We start from the raw sequence: 23,236 nt of genomic DNA on the forward strand, positions 1-23,236 counted from the left end.
AATAGTTGTTACTATGTAAACGTATTAGTATTTTGGCTATTTTGGAGTATTTTGGCTGGTACAGGTTTAGAGGGAATAACAGCTGGTGTTATAAGACAACAGTTCCATTACATATTTAAATAGTTGACTGTTTTGAAAGATACTGGTATTATTTAATGAGTTTACTTTAACATTAGTTAAAAAACATTTTTTTGTGAATGTAGTCAGTGCCACTCTGCTGTCATGGGATATACAAATTAGGCAAAACCAAAGACAGTAGGAAAAGTAGTCCATTATATTAGTCCACGTGAGAAGGGCTTTAGTTTTTTTTTTGATTTGAATAATGAGAACACAGGGACTGAAGTCCATAGAGGACTGATTATTATTAGAGATATTTTCCATGGAAAAAGCACCCTTCTATGTTTGTCACACTCATTAGACTAAAATTAGTCCATTATGGTTGCTGTGTGAATTGAAAGTCTGTATAATGCAGATAAGAGCCAGTTCACTGAGATAAGCTCCTTCAACACAACACCACTGTTTGTTTTAATAAGTCTGTTATACCCTGAGATATCCTTCTGTCTTGATCCTAAGGAAAGCGGTGGTCAATGTGAATCCTACCATCTGTGTACAACACCTCTGCACACACACACCAGCAAACAGTCCTGTTCAGTAAAAGGAGAAATCAAAAGCACTTTCTCCAACATCACTCAGTCAACACACAGACTTGCCCTTCCTGTCAACATGGGCAACATGCGCAACGTCTCAGAGGAGTGGTTCCAGAGTTTGCACAGCTGGCACCTGGACTTGTTCTTCATCCCCACCACCCTCCTCACCATCGTCACCCTGCTGGCCAACCCCGTCCTGCTCGCGTGCATCCTGCTCAGCCACACCCTGTGCCAGGAGACCCGCTATCTCCTCGTGGCCAACACCCTGGCCGCTGACATCGTCTTCCTCCTCCTCAACCTCACCACGGTGGTCTGCAACGCCCTGAGCGTGGAGATGCTGCGGCTGCTCTGCGACTTGGTCTCCGCGGCGACGGTCACGGCCTACTGCTGCGCCATCCTCACCGTCACCCTCATGGTGGCCGACACGTACGTGGCGGTGCGCTGGCCGCTTCGCTACCACGACCTGCTCCCGCTGGCCCGCACCAGGCGCATCCTGGCAGGGGTGTGGGTGGGTGCAGCCATGTACCCGCTGTCCCAGGTCATCCTGATGGAGGTGATGGGGGACAACGTGCGTCAGAGGCCGGCCATGTGTCTGGTCCTCATCTCCCTGGGCACCATGGGGGGGAACACCATGGTCGGGGTCCATTTGTACTTTGCCACCGGCGTTTTCCTGTGCACCTTTTTGATCCTGTACTGCTACATCCGCCTCTACATGGTGACCAAGACCCAGGGCATCTGGCAGAGTCGCTACTCCCGAGCCCGGGTCACCCTGCTGGCCCACGGGGTTCTGCTCCTGCTCTACTTTGGACCGGGCCTGGTGTTCACCGTGGAGCTCTTCCTGTTGAGGAACGAGCGAGTGAGCCTGGACGTGCGCGTGTGGCTCAACACGGTCAACATGTGCGTGTTCACGCTGCTACCCCGAGTGTGCGCCCCCTTCCTGTACGGTTTGAGGTACAGGGAGATCTCGGACACTGTGCTGCACCTGCTGCATCGATGCTGGAGGCCCAGTCAGGTCACTGGGGTCTAGACACACACACACACACTGTTGTGAATAAACTTCTACGTCTTCAATCAATATCAACATTTTTAAAACAGCACTGGAACTCAGCAAATTTTGACGCAAAGTATTTATTGGAATTTAGAGTGACAGAGATTCCAACAAACGTGAGAAAGATCCCGGGGATCAAACTGAAGTTTCTGAAGTTTTCTCCAGTCATTTCAATTTTATAGTCTTCTCCCCATTGTATGGTAATATGGTACAATACTTGTTGGTTACATATACATTATGCATTCTTACTCAACTGGTCCCTTGTTCTAGGGGATTCAAAATCCAGGTACTTTCCTTCATAGACAATTCTCCCAATTTAGGCCTACTCTGACCTTGAACAGCCAGCTGCACTAAGGCACCTGGGCGTAAGGCCACAAATATGTCTCATAAGTTATGGCTGGGCTTCCTGGTTCTTTATGGAAGCACACACATATTCTTCTCCCCCATTCAGCCCCTAATTATCCAGATCTTAATATTTTGGGCTTTATTTCTTCTGCCATTGTATAGGAATAACAATAATCAGTCAACAGCTTTGCATCTGTTTGCCATTAATATAGCATGTACTAAAAGTGATTACAAGTTTCATTAAATCCATAATCATTACCCATCTTCATAATTACAACAGTGTGATGTTTTTTTCCCACAACAACACACCTGCTGCTGGAGAGGGAATTCAATAAAGGCATTAGAGCTAAATTAAATGAAGACATTGATATATTATGTGAAAGACCAATTGCCTTAAATGTATTCAACGTTGTTTAATTCAAAATATTTACCCCAATCGTGTATTCAGTCACAGTCCCTTACACATATCTATGTCCAATGTGACTCAATTTCTGTTTCTGTCCAGAAATGAACAAAATATTTCTAAAATGATTAAACATTCTTGAAGAATATTGCATTTATTTTTTCATGATGTGTCCATCCCAAGCCATCGTTTTGTATTGTGAGTCTCCGGATGTAAACGACAGGGAAACTGTGTCAGGTCGACTCACTTTATATCGTCAACATGTTCTGCTTGAGCCATTGTCTGTTTCAAACCAAACAGAAATATTTGAGTCTGTTTCACTCACTATTCCTCATTTTGTGACAAATAACATTACGTAACATTAAGAAGCTTCAGACAGCCTGAGCATGGTGTTTATGGCCATTAGCCACCTAGACCTTGTTTGATCACAGACAGGTGTCCAAGGAAACCATTACCTAATGCACCATTGGACGATAGAAGACACCAACAGGACACACACCCCCTCGCCCCTCGGTCAGAATCGACCAAGCCTGCGATGGAGAACGGTGGTGTTGACGAGGCGTTGTCCTCGATGATGGGGAAGGAGAAGAACTTGGTGCTGTCTCTGCTGTGTACCTTCGGGAGCTGGTACAACAGGTCGGGAAGCGCTGAGAAACACTATCACACGTTTAGTCACACTAACTCCTCAGACCGGCTGGAGAAACAGAGGGAGCACTTTGCCAGAGAGTGGAACATCTTCCTGCCTCCTCGCCACACGGGGGCACTGAAGGTGTGTCCCGTCCTGGCCTTCGTAGCAGCCTTGTTGGTTGTTCCTGTCATCCTGGGTAAGATCTTGACCAGGTGAGTACACCCCCAGGCATACAGTCCACCACCACCCTGCACTGTACCTGTACCCAATGTCCAATGTATAGTTATCTCTCCTCAGTCTTTCTTCTTCTTCTTCTTACCCCCCCCCCCCCCCCTTCCAGCCCCAGAATGCGCCAACAGACCCGCTACCTCCTGCTGGCCAACTCGTTGCTTAGCGACATGGTGTTTTTGTCTGTGTGCATGCTGAACTCCTGTCTGATTGCGGCGGGTGTGCTGATGTCTCAGTGGACCTGTGCTACCATTCTCTTCCTGATGGGGGCGTTATACAGTGTGGGAATCCTCAGCACCATGGCTATGGTCCTGGACACTTTGCTGGCTGTTCTAGTGCCGCTTCGGTACCTAGCCTTGTGGCCCGTGTCAAGGTAATTTAGCAGATTTCTGATATTGTACTGGATTTTTTGCATTTGCCTGTTTGAAGTCCATGATCTTTTGTAAAAAAAGTTCTCTCAGCATTTTCCTCTCCATGTATCTTTGTCTTTCCAACTCTGGCTATGCTATCTCTCTCTCTCCTCTCCTCTCCCTTCTCTCTCTCCTTCCCTCTCTCTCACTCCCTGCCTTATTCTCTCCCTTTCTTTCCCTCCATCTCTCTCTCCTCCCTCTCTCCTCCTTCCTCTCTCTCTCTCTCTCTTTCTCGCTCTCTCTCTCTGCAGGACGAGGCAGGTTGTGGTGTGCATCTGGGCTGTGTCGGTGCTGTTCCCAGCAGCCTCGGTGGGGGTGTATGTGTGGTACCACTCCACAAACCCCTGCTCCCACCACATCTGCTCTCTGCCCCTGCTGCTGGTCCTCACCGTCAGCCACTCCACACCCCTGCAGGTACCCAGGACTCCATCACCAGCCGGCAGTGGCTGTTTTAGACACATTTTACTGGGGGGGCTAAGGGGGGGGGGGCAGTGTTTAATCAGAGGGGCACATTAAAAAACTGAAACAAATTATATTTAAACATTGAATACTTTCATTTTGCTTTACATTAAAATCATACAAACGGCTCTGGCTGTTCCTATTCCAGCTCCTCAGCTCTCTCAATACCTGTGCAAACAATATATGTTTCTCTCACTTTTCTGTTTGCTGGGGCAAAAAAGGCTGCAATGTCCCTTCCTCGTTTCATGATGACTACTAGAATAAGAAAAACGTGTAAATATATATATATATATATTCAGTCAGCTCATCGGGGCCACAGGGGGGACCAGGGACATTTTTACAGGGGCCCTGTAGAACCACGTGTAGAACCACCCCTGCCAGCCAGCCAATCAGACTGTCACCTCATCAGCCAAATAAATTGATTGGTTGATCAGGAAAACCAGTGATCTACAACCCTGTTTCTGGAGAGCTGGCCTCTTGCAGAGTTTTTGCTCCAACCCCCAACTGATATTTGGATTCTTCTAATCAAACAGCTAATTAGAGAGCTTGATTAGAGTTGGAGGGAAACCAAGGAAGGATGGCTGTCCAGAAACAGGTTCAAGGCAAGATCATTACTGCCATCATTCCAATGGCAGGACCATGTTATTCAACAAGAGCTCATTCAGATCCAAGGCGTTGTCTGATTCTTCGACTTGTGTGTACTTTGTAACAATCTTCACCCTACACCTAGCTATTTATATTACAGCACTTTGGTTAACATTGTAAACATTGTAAACGTGCTGGATTGTTATATTCCTCCCTCCTGTGGTCTGGTTGTGTGACCAGGCCTCCATGCTCCTGACTGTGACGATCATCCTGCTGATCCTGTTCCTGGCCTTCTCTGGATACTTGGCCCTTTACTGCCACACGCACATGTCTGGGGTCTGGAAGGGGGAGCGCTCCAGCCGGGCCAAGGGCACCTTCCTCATCCACTACCTCCACCTCTTCCTCTCCTTCTGCCCGATGCTGGTGCTGGTCATCGAGCTGCTCATCTACTCCTTCCACAGGCCCCTGGACCTGCAGGCTGATCTCTGGGTGTCCCTGGTGGTGTGTAACGTGCTGCTGGTTCTGCCCAAAGCCCTGGCGCCGTACCTGTATGGCCTGCGCTACAGAGACCTGCGGGCCCCGCTGCACGCCGTCTATAGCCTGAGGAGGCCCACCGGCATCACCCCCGTCGTGTGACCGGGATGGACATGGAATCACACTATCAAAGACATATCATTTAATAAAGAACTTAACTGTGGATTACATCATGGAAAGGACAGTAGTGCGTGTGTATGTGTATGTGTGTGTGTATGTGTGTGTGGTTAATGTGTACATAATTGAATTACTTAGGTGTACTAAAGTTTCCACTAGAGGGTACTGTTGATTAAAGCAGGCCTAGGCTTATATTATGTTCTGACTTGGCTACACTTACTTGGAAATTCACAACAAACTGTGGAAAAGGGTCAAAGAGGATGTGGCAAGGCAGTTCACAGAATTAAGGAAGTTGCTCTCTGAATTACACGCCCGTAAATTGTGACGTCGTAGTACCTCTTCCCTCACCTGAAAGAGGACCGTGTGCAGAATGTTATGGTTCCACCCACGTGCTGCATATCAAATTACGTTCCCTTTGTTTACCACTTTTAAAGGGAAATATTACCTTTTTTATTATTATTGGGGTATTGCGCTATCAATTGTCTGGATAAACAATATTCACTGACAGATGGGTGATAGAAAGAACGATAGTGCTATGATTACCCATAATTGTTCAACGATCTTTTGTAAATAATTTAACTTTTCCAGCATGAATTGGACATATGGGCTATGCCAAAGTTTTTTTAAAATCTATTTAAACTATACACTCACACTCACTAAGAAATACGTTGCCCTATTAGGCAACATTTTACTTAACGGCAAATATCCAGATTATTACACAATCTGACTCGGCAGTTTTATGGTTGACCGTTTTTTGTCCTAAAAGCTGTTTTGTTTGCAAACAAAGAATAGCCACGTGGAGGACAGGCGTATCTTGGGACGTGCTGTTTTTTCCCCATCCAGAAATAAGGACTTCCCTCTCACACGAAATACACTACCCATGATCCCCCTACGTCTCCAGCTGACTTGGAACAGTATGTTTTTTAAGGATGTGACATATAGCTCAACTCTGTTCCATGTTTACAGCTCAGTACCGTTTCTTTGTCTCTGCCATCATAGCAAGTCACAATGTCTGGTGCATGATTTATATAAGTTAGTTCTCTTCTTTAAGAAGTTTTACTTGTAGACTACAGTATAGTCGTTATTTTCAGGAATCACTTTACTTTTATTTTTTGTGTGTGCTTTTCTCCAATACAAACTAGCCTACTTGGATTGTTTTGTTCGGGAACTTCTGGATAAGGTATGATTCTTACAATATTTTTTAACTGTCTATAGACTGGAGAAATGTATTATTAGACGTAGGCTGCACGTCCAAGGTAATTTCAATTAAATATTGATTACTCCTCAAATGTATTTATACAAGGTTGATATTTACATTATTTGCATACATCTGCAAGTCGTTGTTATCGTGCGCGTGGTTAAAATCTCTTATAACTGTGAGCTACCAGATTACAAGATTGCATCAAATAATGGTATTATATAGACAGTAAAATGCATGAAGTAATATGCTTAAGATGTAAATGTAGGGTAGGAGGGGGGAAATCGCGTGTCAGGGAGCACTGACAAAACCTGTCATTATTTCTGCCTGAGTCCACCGACGCACTGACACGAAAACACAAGCTAATAGGTGTGTTTTGTTACCGATAATGGGTACGTTATACCGAAGTCCACGTTATTAATAACTCGGCTGAATATGACTTCACGTCATCTTTTTAGCACTGCAGACTGGTGCAAGTAGGATTCTGTTCCGTGACCATTGTCTAAAAGTAGCCATGCATGGATACGCGCGCAAACAGTTATTCACTTATTCATGTTTTATAAACACGTCGCAAATTGTCAGACTGATACACTTGTAATAGTATGTAATAAAAATAACAAAAGTATATTGTGTTGTTTTAGTGTCTTTGCCTGTAATTTTTAATTTTTCTCTCTCTCAAATTCCTCTCAAGTCATAAAACAATAGGCCTACATGTATCACATAAAAATAGTCTCTATTTTATGGAGAGTAACAAAAGAAAACTTGAGAAAGAGGGACCCTAGCTGCGGTAATGTGAATTAATCTGTTTGGCAGTCAAACGCAATCTTTGTTGTTCAGTCTTCAAACTTTACGGTTGAAAACATGGTATTATTGCGCTCATTATTTACAGTCCTAACTTGCCTTTCAAAAAAAAATCTGATTGACATGTGGGTTGTCCTTGCCAATGTTGCCTAACTCTTGCCGCTTTGGTTTTCGTGAAATGAATATGTAGGCCTACCATGTCACCTACAAAGCTTGAAGGAAAACTGTTACATAGCCCCAGGAGGTCTTCACAAGGATTTTCTTCTATCTTAAAATTAAATCCTCAAAACTACCAGTCTTTCGTAGCAGTGATGCAAAAGACTGTAACTCTATCCTAGGGCTCAGGGCTCTGGAATTGTTTGTGACGTCTTTTTTTTTTGTCTTGCTCTGTTTCACATACTTCCCTTGTGACTTATTTTCCTCTATAGCCTGCAGTTCCTCCATTGCTACATCTAACCACCCCACCCCCACCCCCCACATAACAACAACACATGATGTTATTAAGTGAAACATTTGTCACACACTTAACAGTTTTGCAATATTAAATAATTAACGTACAGTACACAATGCATTTAAACACTCTTGTCTCCCTGTCCCTCTCCATTTCCCCCATCAGGACTAGAGCAGATCTCTACGGTGAGCCAGCAGCCATGGTGTTGATCTTGGGCAGAAGGCTAAACAGGGAGGACTCGGGGACCCGGGACTCCCCTGCCGTCAAACGCAAGGTGAGTTTCTACAAACACCGCCAGACAAGTCGTTTTCTATGCTCGTGGTACAATTGTCCGGTTTTGTAATGGTTCAGATACATGTCTGTGTGTTTGAAATATCTTGACTCACCAACCGGGACAGTCAACTGCCACATGACCTGTTTCCAGACCCTCAACTTTGAAACGCAACAACGTTGTCTCTGTTAACTCCCAAGGTGTTCGAGGTGGACTCCAAGAATCTAACGAGTCAGGACATCTTGGACTTTTCTTCCGGCTCGTCCCACTCCGAGGCCATCCTCCAGGTGTTCAACGAGTTCCGCGACAGCCGCCTGTTCACCGACGTGGTCATCAGCGTGCAGGGCCGCGAGTTCCCCTGCCACAGAGCCGTGCTCTCCGCCTGCTCCTCCTACTTCCGGGCCATGTTCTGCAACGACCACCGCGAGAGCCGCGAAATGCTGGTGGAGATCAACGGCATCCTGGCCGAGGCCATGGACTCCTTCCTCAGCTACGTGTACACGGGCCGGGCCAAGATCACCACCGACAACGTCCAGTTCCTGTTCGAGACCTCCAGCCTCTTCCAGATCTCCACTCTGCGCGACGTCTGCGCCAAGTTCCTGGAGGACCAGCTGGACCCCTGCAACTGCCTGGGCATCCAGCGCTTCGCGGACGCCCACGCCCTCAAGCAGCTGGCCAGCCGCTGCCGCAGCTACGCCCTGGCCAACTTCCCTGACGTGGCCCAGCACGAGGAGTTCCTGGACCTGAGGATGGACGAGCTGGAGGAGTACATCGGCAGCGACGAGCTGGCCATCGGGAAGGAGGAGATGGTGTTTGAGGCGGTGATGCGCTGGGTGTACCACACGGTGGAGAACAGGAGACCCCTGCTCAAGGAGCTACTCCACCACGTGCGCCTGCCACTGCTGCACCCAAACTACTTTGTCCAGACGGTGGAGGGAGACCAGCTGATCCAGAACGCTCCGGAGTGCTACCAGCTGCTGCACGAGGCCCGGCGCTACCACGTGCTGGGGAACGAGATGATGTCACCCAGGACACGGCCACGCAGGTAACCATGAACAGGAAGTGTAGTCATTTACGACGCAAGCTCACAGGAATGCTTAGCTATTTTACTGTGAGTTGGTGTTTTGGTATTTTCTACTAGGACCTGCTGTTTAAATGTGCTTTGCATATAAGGAGCGTTGAAATTCCACTGACCTTCTTCTTTGGTTAAAAGACAGATGACAGATGTAATGAGAGGGGGAGAAAGAGGAAGAGAGAGACATACAGAGAAAATAGACATTCCACTGTGTTCTCCTATATGGTAGGGGTTTCAACATACTCACGCACTCAGTTACCCTTTGAGGTTGTATGTGTGTTTGCGTGTGTGCGGATACTCATTCTCTCTCTCTATACACAGTTTGTTATGCTGCTTAGCTAAGCACACAGAGCCTTCATTGAGTGAGAATAGATTCATAAGCTCAATTTCTAATATAAATGTGTTATGACAAGGCATAACTTGTCCATACACATTCGACTTCTCCTGGAAACAAGGGAAATGTTGCGCAGCTATCACAGAAGGAACATACATTGTTCCATCTTGTCATATGAGAATGGAAGTAGAATCACTGATAAACACAAACATGCATGTATTTGGAGGCGTTAAGCTAGCCTTTTATGACCAGATAGGGTTAACTCTTTGTACCCCATTTACCCAAAGAATCTTTTGTGATCCGATTTTCGTTACATGTTTACAGTAAGTGGACTGTACGTGTTGAAAGTTTGGTTGCAACTGTCGTAGAAAACAACCTTGAGTTTGAAGCCAGACTTCCCTAAGTTGTTGATCGTGATGACAGATCGACTCTTTGTGCTGCCCTACCACTTGCAGCCATTCTTCTAGGGTTAATCCGTATATTTATCTGCTGGTTCAGTGGCAACAGCGGAGGCCGTCAGTTAGCAAAGGTGTTTGAGTTCAATCGTGTCAGTATTCAGGCTAATAAAACAAAATCAGCCAGGTAGCTGCTCTCGTGTGGGTGTCTGTTTGTGTCTGTCTGACTGTGTTTGCATAGCCCTGGGGCCCTCAAAACCTGAGCTATAGAGAAAGACCTGTGGCTGTCGACAGATTCATGAGTTCTCCTTTCCTCCAACTCCGCCCACCCCCGACCCCAGATCTACGGAGACAGCCCCAGGGCCTCGCTGTCCTCCGTTAGCTTTCCTCAGAACTGTCTGTGCTTTGTTACTGGGTAGCACACACGTGAGAACTGCCCCCCCCCCCTTCCACACACCTAATGCCTCGAAACGGCCAACATGAAGGAAGACATTAGAATGTGGGGGAAAGTGCACAGACACCCTGCTGGTGCTGAGAGGGTAATGGAGAGGATTGGAGGAGCATGCTGATTCTGATGGTGGGATGTCTATGATGGGGCACACGGATGGTATTTCCAAACTGTGGCCTGAAGGCCAGCAGTGGATCACCATTGCTAGTCTAAAGGATTTGAAATGTATTCAGCCTGTGAGTTTCGCTTATGGCAAGGAAATCAGATAAGGGGACAATTCGAAAGTCAGTTTCGCCTCAAGTGTGGTATTTCATTCTCTTCTATTTGTCTCGAAAGATAATTGTATGCCACATACAAGCCAACAGAAACCATATCCCCATTCCATTCTCCACCTGTCCAGGCATATTAAATCATCCTCTCTCTGAACTCCATCATCATATTAATGCTGCTGTTCCTGTCTCAGGTCCGGCCTTCTCTAACCCCCTCTCGTTCTCTCTCTGTCTCCACAGGTCGATAGGCTTCTGTAACCCCCTCTCGTTCTTTCTCTGTCTCCACAGGTCGACAGGCTTCTCTAACCCCCTCTCGTTCTCTCCCTGTCTCCCCAGGTCGACAGGCTTCTCTGAGGTGATCGTGGTGGTGGGAGGTTGTGAGAGGGTGGGGGGCTTCAACCTGCCCTACACCGAGTGTTACGACCCGGTGACGGGCGAATGGAAGTCCCTGGCCAAGCTTCCTGAGTTCACAAAGTCAGAGTATGCCGTCTGTGCCCTGCGCAACGACATCCTGGTGTCAGGTAAGAGCTGCCACACTGATGTTGCATGGAGACGTTAGACTTTATTGATTTTGGACAACAAGGTTTAACCTCGTTTACACGGGGGCGCCGTATAAGGGGGAAAAGTTAGGACAATTCCAAGGGTCCCTGACTGAGGGGGGCCCCAAAAAATTGAAAAACTATTTATTTTATTACAGGGCCCAAAATTCCTTGCGGCGCCCCTGCGTTTACATAAGATATAGTTTGCTTATACCCTACATCCTACCTGGCTATGTCTGAATCGTATTTCAAATATCTGAATCCAATGTGCCTGTCTCATATTGCTGGTCCTCGGTGAGCCCAGTTTCAGTATGAAGGACTGGCACAGTGGAGAAGGAAGACAAGCTGGGAGGCGGTGGCTGTTAGCGTCGTGTGTTTTATTTAGCCACAGGCCGTTTGAGTCAGAGGAAAATGTGAGAACAACATCTGGGCTCACACTCCAGGCTCTCTGCATAGGGAGGCCCTCTTTGGACAGCTTCCTCTTCACTTTCTTTTCCCCAATTGGCCCGTGCTTAGGGTCACACAACTTGTTGTTGATGTCTTTCAAGGAACTCTGTAGGCGACTGATCACAGGTCAGTTGTGTAGCTGGTGAGAAGATTGCTTAACAGGATTGCAGGCTGATTGTAGATCCGTCTTTTCATGCCCGCTGTGACTTGTAGCCGTCTGACCTGGCTGATGCATGCTGGGAAGAGAGCACGCGCCAAGTATGGTGCAAGCCTCTCTTTTACTAACCTCAGCAGAGCCTTGATTTAACAGGGCAGAAGCCTCACGTCATACACTGTTCCTAATGAAAGCAACGTGAGCTTTATTAACAGCATTTCATTCTTCTTGAGTAGTAAGCTCTAACGAAGCCTTTATCTGAAGCTATTGCTTATCAGTGGTTTTGTTGAGTAACTGTTCACCGGTTAAAGTATAATAGGGAAGGATTTGTATAACTCCAGAAGGGTTTTGCAATGTGTTTTTTCCATCAACTACATCAGTGTTTGTATGAAAACATGGATGCTTGATTTACTCCAAGATTCCATTTATGACCTAAAAAGATAGTGAGAGATAGAGAGAGCACTGGGAGAGAGCTTTAGGAGAGAGCCGTGTTTATATTCCTTGCTGCCTTTTTGCCAAGTCCTCACGTGCCTGCTCTCAATCATCCCAGAAGCAGTGCCTGGAAAAGTAAACCTCTCTCTCTCTCTCTCTCTCTCTCTCTCTCTCTCTCTCTCTGTATCTCTGTTTCTCCCTATCTCCTCCTCGCTCTCTATGTCTCTTCCCTGGACCTCCCCCACCTCACTGTACTGGCTTCTTTCTAATTTTTTCCCCCCAAAACAGAGACTTCTGTCTCGGTTTAAATCTTCCACGTTTTTCCTTTGAACCCCCTTTACTCCTGGTCTGTTCCTCTCTATCTCCCCCCCTCTCTTCCTCTGGGACACATACTTTGCAGGGCCTCCTGTCTCAGGCACAGCTGCAGTAAGCTGTGGTCTGAAATAGACTAGGCAGCATCAAAAGGGCACCGTGGGCCTCGGTCTTGTCTGGACCTGAACTGAAGACGTGGCTGTCTTTTACCACAGACCCCCTGCTCTCACAACACTGTACTGTCAACCACCAGAACACCTGACCTCCAAGTATTGTTGAAGAATGGTGGGCTGGATTCCAAGGGTTTTATGAAAATACAGAATTGTGACGACAGCCAATGGCTAGAGAGTCAGATTTGCATGCCTGGAGGAGAGGTCTAGAGAGAATGTAAGCATGTACCCAATGATTGGAATTTCTCAAAGAATGACCATAATGACAGGTACTGTACGCAAATAGATGTTTGCAAATGTACAGTGTTTCTGCCACCAAAATCATCCGTGAGCTTTTTCCCACTCAAGAAAACTTAAGAAAGAATTCTATTCAACAGGTCAGTTCATAGATTTAGTTTCTCTCCTCTATGTTAACCGATTTAGCTGAATTAGCCAGAATAAGCCTGGTTCCTCTGTCGCCCAGCTGTGTTAGACAAGACGCCAGGGAGGAAGGACAAAGTTCATATGGACTGGATCACAGCACAAGTTTGTTTCTTTCCCCAGTGAACACAAGTCTGTTAATGACCATGGCTGAAAATGTGAAGAAAGAGGCCAATGCTCATATGAATGTAACCAATGAGCCAAACCATTTGTTTTGTTTGCTGTGGTAGATCAGAGGGATATATTATTTGTTGCCTACCACCAAACAGGATATCACCACCCTCTTCATCTAAAGAAAACCACTCTTCTGAGACAGATACAATTGCACCACAGTGGTTGTAGACAATAATGGATTAAGACCATCCTGTCATTATGGAGGGTTGAGCCCATGAGTTATTGTACCAGGTATGGAGACCCATTGTTCAGTTGGAAGCTCCTGCCCTGAGAAAAACACAGGGCTAAGCAATGGAGGCGTAAAGCAGAGACCCAATGTTTTGTTGTCATCCAAAACAACAAGCACGATTTATATGTTTACTACGGGATTCTCATTCAGGGGGTGGCACACAACACAGTCGTTGTTTGTGTACGTTTGGGCAGATATGTTGCCCTCTCAGCACCTTTAACCAAGCTCCATGCTGTCTCACGACATGGCCTGTTTGAAGGCCCTCCTGTATGCATGATGACATGGTAGTCAGGCCCTAGCCTCCTGTATGCATGATGACATGGTAGTTAGGCCCTAGCCTCCTGTATGCATGATGACATCGTAGTTAGGCCCTTGTCTTCTGCTGAACCTTTATCCAGTACTCTTTGATTTTCATAGCTCACAACCTCCGATTCATCGTCAATCAGCCTTTCGTCTGCTCTGCTTCCGCCTCACGCCAGACGGGCGATGTTGCTCTTGTGTGGTTTTGACCTATATTCTACTCTTAGTCTATATAAAGTTCTGTTGGTTCAGTCCTTCTCGTATTGACACAGGAATCAACTGGGCCTTTTGATTCAGACTGTGGAGAATCAACAGGCAGGTGTGGAGAATGTGAGAAAAAGCATGAGAGAAAGAGAGAGAGACAGAGAGAGAGAGAGACATAGACAGAGACAGAGAGAGAGAGATAGGGTTAAAGGCAAAGAGAGAGGGAGGGAGGGAGAGATTGGTGTTGCGTTGTGACTTGTTCTACACGTGTCTGGGACACGCCGTGTTGAATGTTGTTTTTCTTGCCAGTGGAGGAAGAGAAGGAAATAAACGGTTCCTTTGAGTACAGGTTTGCCCAGAGACAGAGGAAGAAACCAATCAGCTGCTGCTCTGTCATATACAAAGGATCCACACTGTGTGTGTGTGTGTATTCACATACATGCACGTATGTTTATATATGTGTGTGTGTGCAAATGTGTGTATGTGTAAAAGCTCAGTAAAAATCCTTGATGTTTGCATGGCATGTACTCGAAATACAAAGAAATGTTGTAGTCAAAGCTGTGTAAAGAGCTGGCAGGTGCGTGGACGTGTTGACTGTGTTTGGTTAGTGAGGGACTGGACTTTGGTTACTGGGTTTACACATGGAGCCTGCTCTCCATGAGATAAGCCATCAGCTGTGCCCTCGTGAACAATGGCCTTGACATTTTAGGCCCAAAAAATAATCTTTTTATGGATTATCTGTGTTTTCGTCTGATTGTGGAGGCAGCTTTATTTTTAGAGCAGCTGTTTCTATCAGACACAATACGTTTACAGTTGAGTCTATGGCTATTCTTAGAAATGCATCAGTAGCCAACAGATTAGATCATATTCTTTAATTTTCTTCTATTGTTTGTGCACATTGGCATACTGTCAATACTGTGTTTCACATCGATTGTATTAAAATGCGTCATGTAGACACGTGCTGTATTCTACACGTGTGCACTGTTGAAAAGCATCTGCAAAAATGAATACAATCGCAAAATGTGCTTGTGTTTGTGTTGTTCAAGGGGGTCGCATCAACAGCCGTGACGTGTGGATGTACAACTCTCAGCTCAACCTGTGGATCAGAGTGGCCTCCCTCAACAAGGGCCGCTGGAGGCACAAGATGACCGTCCTCCTGGGCAAGGTGAGTGTCCCTCCCGCTCCAGCCCTGTACACCTAGCTCACACTGCCCCAACACAGTCCAACAAACACCAGATAACTGCCATTGTCACATTGCCCCAACAAACGCCAAAAGGCATATCACACCAAACCAACCATACTGTTGTTGGTGTTTGATGTTGTTTGTTTGGCCAGTGTGAACTGATCATGACAAGAAGGTCTGTAGAGACAAAGATCTAGACATCATGATGACACACAGGCGTCAATGAAAGAAGTTGCATCAGCATTGTAATGTAAAGCTGAGAAACTTCCGGCAGCCCTGGTCAGGTGAGCCAGCAGGATGTCCTTGGCGACGGGTGTCTGATGTGTCGTCGAAAGAAACGCACCCTTAACAGATCACTCCAACTAGCAGTGCATAACCTGAACGTCTGCTTGATATGCTGGAAAATGAAGCTCTGAGGAAAAGTGCTTAAAGGACGTCATTTAAAAAGAATGCAACCTACAGGGAACTTTGAAGTGAGTGATGAAAGATAAAAGACTGCTCACCGCGTATCCTTGTACACCAGCCAGAGAACTGACAGGTAGTTCAGTGCCATAGGACACGTCTTCAATTGACATTTGATTCATTTAGCAGATGCTTTTATCCCAAGCGACGTACAAATAGAACACGCAGTAAGTACAGCATATAATCAGAGACCAGCAGAATTCTAACGACGATCCCCTGGCCAGGCCTTACAAATCTACTGTCCTCCTCGCAGGTCATCTTTGCAACATGGTTGAATCACCCAGGCACGTTTTTCAGTTTTCACTCTTTTAGAGAATGACAGGAGAGGTATGCCAGGCAGCCCCAAGGCTTATAAACAGTCAGCTCAACCTAGCCCACGCGCAGGCAGCAGGCGGGTTGCCCCTTGTTATTAAACAAGTGCATCAACAACTTTCACAGTTGGTGGAACCGTTGGCTCAGGATCTGGTATCTGATCAGAAAACACGTGACATAGCATTGTTCAAAGCTACTCAATGGAACGTTTTGTTTCAGATCAACCTGTATTCTTCCCCTTTTTCCTCAGTCCTGTTCCTCTGGTCAGTGTCTTTCTCCACCACCTGAATGTGAAGTTTATGATTTAAACTTGTTCGTCCTCATCATCACAGCCATTCTTGCCAAGAGTTAGAGACCTCACTAGCCTCCTCTAATGTGTTCTAACTGAATGAAGAGGCCCTAGCTGGATCTTAACCCGGGTGGATGTGACCTGTTTCACCACACGGCCAGTGTGTTTTCTAGCTGTGTCATGCCAGGGTATCTAGTGACCTCACTGTGCTATGGCACACAGGTCCCCTGGGCGCTTTGTAAAAGAGCCAGCCAGACCCACGCAGTCTGGCCAGGGGGACGCCTGCCAGAGCCAGATGGTTTGCGCAATCGCTTCAGATCACAACAAACCACTGAGTCATTACTGAATTAAAGCATGTCATCATGTGGGACTGTATGTGAGTGTGTGTGCCTGCGTGCTGGCAACTGTGTGTGTAGGCCTGTATGTGAGTGTGTGTGTGTGTGTGCATTGACGAATGTGTGAAGTTCACAGTCCACTAATTATTGAGTGAGGCAGTAAGTACTTACAACGGTGTGTACATAATGTAAATTACAGGTTCTCACGTAAAGAGCTATGTAGGACATGTGCAATACAAGCACCTAGACCATTGGTCAACTACAGTATTGTTTTGGTTATAAGGAAGAATGTGTGTGATTGAACAGCATAGACCTGTTGAGCTAGTTTAAGAACAATACAGGAAAAGCAGGGGAAGGATGCTACAGAACATCGCATGTGCTTCTGGTATCCCTGTCTGCATGTTCACAGTACAGCATGTGCAAACATAGTTCAGTGGTTAGAGCACATGACTGCAGGTCAAAGTTCAAATCCTACCCCCTGTACTATACATTGCTTTGGAAACAAGTGTCTGCTAAATGGGGGGGGGGAAAGAAGACATCGTGTTCAGTGTTATCCGATAGCTGCGGTACACTATGACTCTCTACGGAGACACTTTCCAAGAAGAGCCGGGACATTCCGTAGTTTACACTACATTTACATTTAGTCATTTAGCAGACGCTCTTATCCAGAGTGACTTACAGTAAGTACAGGGACATTCCCCCCGAGGCAAGTAGGGTGAAGTGCCTTGCCCAAGGACACAACGTCATTTTGCACAGCCACGAATCGAACCAGCGACCTTCTGATTACTGGCTCAATTCCCTAAGCACTCAGCCAACTATATTAGTTCACAAACCTAGTCATTGTACACTATGTCTGTAACATTGCCTTAGGTCCTGAGAAACATAGCACATTTCCAATGTCACTACAGAGGCAATCTGAAGGGCACAGGCATACAGCAGATAGGAAACTGATAAGACTTCTAGTGTTAGGAAGTCTAGGAAAAACTGCTATACATCCTTGGAGATTATTTTCCCCGACCACTTCCTGTGTGTCTGACCACTCTTTCTTTATTGTGTCTTTTCTTTCATCTGCTTTCTTTTCACCCTTTTCTCCACTCTCTAAAAAGCGTCGTTTTGATCCCAGAGTGATGATGTTCCACTTCTCATTACACTCTCATCTCATAGACCTCTCTCCTCTTTGGAGATAAGGTTTGCTTAAATCTGAGATTAACAAAAGTCTGTCAACCCTGTTTTTAAATCTCGTTATCCCCTTATCTCCTCTCCCCTCTGTAACTGTTGCTGTTTTTCCATATGTTAGGGACTATGGGGTTTTGGCATGCAGAAGATTATCGTTTATAAATACATTGACTTCCTCTCTAGAGTAGGTCATTTCCTCTCCAGGTCACTGCTGCTGATTCTTGGAGAGCTGAAGCCAGAACTTCTTCCCATGTTTTCACGTGTTTGATGGACACTCACGTTTCCTCATTTCACATCTCATCTACTCTCCACTCACCCGACGAAACCCTTCTCCCCACAAACACACACAGTTACTCATACACACACACTCCTTTAGGCTGTCAGTGATACCTACTTCCTTTGATGTCCATCTGGTATGGTTCTCTGTCAGAGAAAGCAGAGTAATCTAGGTCACCACAGTTTTCCTCTCCAAAAGCGGCTCTCCTGTTCTGTCACGTGGCGGAGCGCGCGTGTGTGAGTGGGCTTCTAAAGTCTTTGGATCAAATACGTTTGGAATGTTGCATGTGTGGGTACGTATGTCTGTTTCGCTGGAAATGCATTTGATATAACCGTGCTTGGACAAGTGCTGTTATTTACGACTCATTAACATTTCGCAAGTGTGTGCAGAGTATCTATTATCCTTATCAAGCCTATGAGGAATGCGCTTAAATAGAGTGCAAGTCGTATTGTTTTTGCATGTATAAGGAGGGGGTGTTTATGGTGAGTGGGTTCAGGGCCTGGGGGCTGAGAGGAACAGCCATTAGACCCTTTCCTTCCTTCCACTCCCCTGTGTGTCAGTGTCTCCACATGAGGAGGAGCATCTGTTCTCACAGAGCGGGCCGGGCCAGGGGGGGGGGGGGGGGGGGGGGGGGGGTTCTGCGCCTTTGTGACCTGTGGTTGCTCTCACTTACACGCTATACACACACACTTACACAGACACACGCATTCATTCACATGCGTGTTCCTACCCACACACTTACAACACACTGTCTTTGTCCCTCTGTGAACTGGTGGCTTGTTATCGACATGGGGGTGTGTCTTCTGACTCTTGTGGAACAGCATGGCAATGCTGTTGGTTTTCTATCTCTGGCAATTTCTCTCTCACTCTGATTCTGTCTCTCTGTCTCTCTGTCTCTCTGTCTCTCTGTCTCTCTGTCTCTCTGTCTCTCTGTCTCTCTGTCTCTCTCCCCCTCTAGCTCGCTCTCCCCCTCTCTCTCTCTCTCTCCCCCTCTAGCTCGCTCTCCCCTTCTCTCTCTCTCTCTCTCTCTCTCTCTCTCTCTCTCTCTCTCTCTCTCTCTCTCTCTCTCTCTCTCTCTCTCTCTCTCTCTCTCTCTCTCTCTCTCTCTGTACTCTGTGTTGTGGTTGGGTTAGTGCCAGCTGTGGGAGACTGCATGAGTAGTTGGAGGGAGTGTCAATTGGTTGGTCTGTTTTGCAGTTTGGAAAGTCTCTAGAGCTGACACCGTTGCTATGCAGATATGTCCTGTGGGCTTCCCTCTATTTCTTTACATGTTCCTATATTTTTTTTAAATCTTTATCTATGTTTCTCTTTTTCTGTGTTCACCCCCTATCTCTCTCTCCTCCCCATCTCTCTGTTTCTCTCTCTTCCCTCCCCCCCTCTGTCTGTTTCTTCCCCCTCTGTTTCCCTCTCCCACTTCTTCCTTGCTCTCGTGTTTATGGCGGGTTTTCTGTATATAAGACAGGAAAAGCCTTAAGGCACTAAGTTACGCAAGAACGTCTTTTGTTTGCTTAACCTGTCAGACACTCTGATCTCTGTCTCCATCACAGAATGCAAACATACACACACACACACACACACATACACACACACATACACACCAAGATCTCAAATGATAGAAACGACAAGCTGGACACAGGCGGTTAATCTGTCACGTCCCTCCGAACAATGTGCTGATAAGAGAGAGCTGTGTGTGTGTGTCATACCTGGTCAAACCGGGCTATAGCATGAGTTAGGAGAACAAACAGAGGAGCTGGACTCCTGCCTGTCATGACGGATCACCTCACTCTTACCGTTTACCTGATTCACCGGTTCTTTCTCTGTCGTCCGGGTGAGGGGAATAACACACGTGACTCTGGCCTCGATAAGCACCGTCGTCAATACCTGGAGCTAAGGAAGGCGTACTCTACTCCAAATGTTGAATAATGACTTGTTATCTAACCTGTTTGTGTGTGTGTTGTGTTGTGTCGTTCTCAGGTCTATGCCGTGGGCGGTTACGACGGCCAGAGTCGCCTGAGCAGTGTGGAGTGTTACGACTCCTTCTCCAACCGCTGGACTGAGGTGGCCCCCATGAAGGAGGCCGTGAGCTCCCCCGCCGTGGCCAGCTGTGCCAGCAAGCTCTTCGTCATCGGAGGAGGGCCCGATGACAACACCTGCTCAGACAAGGTGGGCGGAGAAGACCGCCCATGAGGGCATCTTCCCATCGTGCACTGGCGGGGGGGGCGGGGCGGGGTGAATAGTCAGAGACTGTCCGAAACGTCACAGTCGTTTTGTCTCCCAGTGGATCCACATTCAATAGCTGACAGTGTCACCTGGAACTGTTAAATATAGACGGTTATGAGTGAATCATAGCGCACGCTCAAATTAATCAGGACATTCATTGTCCCTATTGTCCACTTTTTATTGTGTTGCACACAAGTATTTTCATCCTTGTCATATCAGTTGGTGAACACCCAATGGCCCTCAGGTTGTCATAGAGTCACTAAGGCTGGGAGGACTGATATGGCTGCATTGGAACAAACAGTCTGTTCAAGTCTAGAATGCTAATGCAGGAGAAGAAAGTCTGACAATTCAAAAAGGCTTCCCTTTTCCTGAAGAGTGAGTTACCTCAGGGCACAGCTTGTATCACCTGAGTATGATTTATTGACTGATTCTAGGCTGATATACTGGGACTAACTGGGGGTCAAGTTTTCCTTGTCACTGCAGACAGGTTTTGTGTGCGAGGTAGTTAGTTGGCATGAACACAATGTCTTTCTGTTTGTGTCTTTGTCTCTTTCGTTCTCCTCTCTCACTATCTATCAATATGCCTGTCTCTCTCCTGTCTCCTTTCCTTTAGCCCCATGGTTACAGTAAAGGTGTGTGTGCGTGCCTGAGTGTGACTGTTCGTGTGCCTGCCCTCAGGGATCCGACCAGTTAACTAGATGTAGAGAAGCTAGCATAACTTATCATAACTTGACTCTTGGAAGACCTCTCGGATAGCTGTGATTTCCCTCCAAAACCCCCCTGGGTCATTTGGAACTGGCCTGAAGGGAGACAGTGGGCTGTGGTCCATACCGGTTCCCCTGCTTTATCTAGTGCCGTTGAGGTAGATCAAAGAGAAGTAGAAGGGGCATGTCTGGGACCCAGTGAGAGGGAGGTGGAAGACAAAAGAGAGGGCTTGGCGTCGGGGGCCAGATGTACGTCAGACTACCTGACACACAAAGAGATTTCATTCTGGTAGACAGCTGCTTCTCTACTGAGCACTGTACTGCATTTACTTATTTAAGGTCAGCATAGTACTTATTTAAGCTCAGCATAGATGTTAATTTGTTCCGTGGACTTAAATGTTTTGTTATGCCAGGTGCTTGCGTTGTCTTGTCTTAAGAATTTCAGTGCCCAGTCTAACCTTGTGTTGGTCTGTGTACCTGACAAATAAAAGACTTGAACTTGAAGAAGGCAGGTCATCGAGTGTTGCCATCTTAATTGTGGAACGTGTCTCTAGTGAGAGCAGTGTGTTGTGTACAAGCTGTTATTTGGATCTATTCAGCCAAAAGAATTGACGATCAACCATCCCTCCTCACAGGTCCAGTGCTATGACCCAGAGACCGATTCCTGGTTGCTAAGGGCCAACATTCCCATTGCTAAGCGCTGTATCACCGCGGTGTCCCTCAACAACCTGATCTACGTGTCTGGAGGTCTCACCAAGTCCATCTTCTGCTATGACCCAATAGAGGACTATTGGATGCATGTGGTCAGCACCTTTAGCAAGCAGGTAAAGAACCACAACACAACAATGACAACACAACCACACAGCCACGCCAAACAATGTCTGTCTGTATCAACCCTAATCTCTCTGTCCATCTCTCCCCCCTCCCTCTCCACTCTCCTAATTTCATTTCCATCTCTATAAATCTCTCCCCCTCCTCATCTCTCCCCTCTGTAGGAGAGCTGTGGTATGTCGGTGTGTAACGGGAAGATCTTCATCCTGGGAGGGAGGGGGGAGACAGGCGAGGCGTCAGATAACATCCTGTGTTATGACCCAGCCACGGGAATCATCACGGGGGTGGCCGCGATGCCAAGGCCCATCTCCTACCATGGTTGTGTCACCATCCACCGATACAACGAAAAGTTCCACAAGCCATGACAGCAGACACACAAAGACACTCTCATACACGCACACAAACACTCACACACGTAAACACATTACACACTAACTAACACAAACTGTCCGTGGAATTATTTTCAGTGACACAAACACGCAGGGAAAACATTTGCAAACTTTGGGAACACGCATATGTGTGCAAGCGCACATCCTTGCACACGTCTTGAAGTCTCTCTTGTTGACCCCAGCATGACTCTGGCTCATCGATCTCCTCATCGTCTCATGGAGCAGTATTCTCGGTTGACAAGCTTGTATTCCAGCTATGCACCTCTGTGTTTCTATGGAAAACCATTGTTGTTTGATGATAGGCAGCCGATACTGTGACATCCCAGTATCTTGACATGATTTCCAAGAACCAAACATTCGACGAGTAAAACGAAAGCTAGGACGACAAGACCAAAACCAAGCGTTGATGCACGGACAGATAAGCGTAGAGGTAGTTCCATAGAACAAGGAACTGATCTGAATTGGATCAAACCTGGGGCGCTCCGCCCTCCTCCGCCTGTGTCCCGACGTGTTTATCCTCCTTCAAGATCACCTGGGCTCACGGATCCTGCCCAGGATGGAGAGGAGACAGGGAAGGAGGTGTGATCAGAGCGTGCCACTGCTGACCACCTGACTATGGCTGCAGATACCCTGCTGCTGTTATCTCTGGTCTCCCATGCTGAGGTTGGAAAACTAGCACTCCACTCTCTACATGATCTCACTTCCCTTTCCTGTTCAGGCTTCCTACTTCAATTTTTTTTTTATCTGCTTCTTCCTCTTATATCATATTCATCATCAATGATTTATGCCATGTGGTTTTATAACTTACAGTTGTGTCTCCCTTAAACTGTTTCCTGTGCTATTTGTACTGCGTTACCTACATTTGACATGTTTTTACTTTTAAATTATACTTGTGTGCTTGTTTTGTTTTTTACTGTTGGAAGTTTGTTGAAATTAACGTAACTAGCTGTACCACTGCACTTGTTTGCAATGCATACATAGATTATTTGGTTTGGATGGTGGGTGCTTGGGTGATTTTTAGATGACAGGAT

General features: G+C 46.6%; 3 protein-coding genes across 3 annotated transcripts; all 3 read left to right on the top strand.

The window, feature by feature from the left end:
- Nucleotides 1-723: 723 nt before the first annotated feature.
- LOC124472356 (probable G-protein coupled receptor 148) lies at nucleotides 724-1,674 on the top strand. Its single transcript, XM_047027146.1, has one exon. It carries the CDS (start codon nucleotides 724-726, stop codon nucleotides 1,672-1,674), a length of 951 nt encoding a protein of 316 aa, XP_046883102.1.
- A 1,304-nt stretch (nucleotides 1,675-2,978) lies between these two features.
- Nucleotides 2,979-5,389, top strand: LOC124472357 (probable G-protein coupled receptor 148). The gene is made up of 4 exons (XM_047027147.1): nucleotides 2,979-3,283; nucleotides 3,412-3,672; nucleotides 3,961-4,123; nucleotides 4,994-5,389. Exons 1-4 carry the CDS (start codon nucleotides 2,979-2,981, stop codon nucleotides 5,387-5,389), a joined length of 1,125 nt encoding a protein of 374 aa, XP_046883103.1.
- A 932-nt stretch (nucleotides 5,390-6,321) lies between these two features.
- On the top strand, nucleotides 6,322-22,298 carry klhl24a (kelch-like family member 24a). The gene is made up of 8 exons (XM_047027324.1): nucleotides 6,322-6,584; nucleotides 8,020-8,128; nucleotides 8,326-9,170; nucleotides 10,983-11,167; nucleotides 15,074-15,192; nucleotides 20,036-20,224; nucleotides 21,621-21,809; nucleotides 21,981-22,298. The coding sequence occupies exons 2-8, from the start codon at nucleotides 8,054-8,056 to the stop codon at nucleotides 22,179-22,181; spliced, it is 1,803 nt and encodes a 600-aa protein (XP_046883280.1). The 5' UTR covers nucleotides 6,322-6,584; nucleotides 8,020-8,053; the 3' UTR covers nucleotides 22,182-22,298.
- The last annotated feature ends 938 nt before the right edge of the window (nucleotides 22,299-23,236 follow it).

Source organism: Hypomesus transpacificus, chromosome 10 (genome assembly GCF_021917145.1).
Source record: "Hypomesus transpacificus isolate Combined female chromosome 10, fHypTra1, whole genome shotgun sequence".
Lineage (NCBI taxonomy): Eukaryota > Metazoa > Chordata > Actinopteri > Osmeriformes > Osmeridae > Hypomesus > Hypomesus transpacificus.

Bases quoted from the DNA above. Each gene is read 5' to 3' on its own strand.
- LOC124472356 (XM_047027146.1), top strand. From the start codon at position 724: ATGGGCAACATGCGCAACGTCTCAGAGGAGTGGTTCCAGAGTTTGCAC.
- LOC124472357 (XM_047027147.1), top strand. From the start codon at position 2,979: ATGGAGAACGGTGGTGTTGACGAGGCGTTGTCCTCGATGATGGGGAAG. The intron at 3,284-3,411 runs GTGAGTACACCC...CCCCCCTTCCAG, and splicing joins CTGGGTAAGATCTTGACCAG to CCCCAGAATGCGCCAACAGA. The intron at 4,124-4,993 runs GTACCCAGGACT...TTGTGTGACCAG, and splicing joins GCCACTCCACACCCCTGCAG to GCCTCCATGCTCCTGACTGT.
- klhl24a (XM_047027324.1), top strand. From the start codon at position 8,054: ATGGTGTTGATCTTGGGCAGAAGGCTAAACAGGGAGGACTCGGGGACC. The intron at 11,168-15,073 runs GTAAGAGCTGCC...GTGTTGTTCAAG, and splicing joins CAACGACATCCTGGTGTCAG to GGGGTCGCATCAACAGCCGT. The intron at 15,193-20,035 runs GTGAGTGTCCCT...TGTCGTTCTCAG, and splicing joins TGACCGTCCTCCTGGGCAAG to GTCTATGCCGTGGGCGGTTA.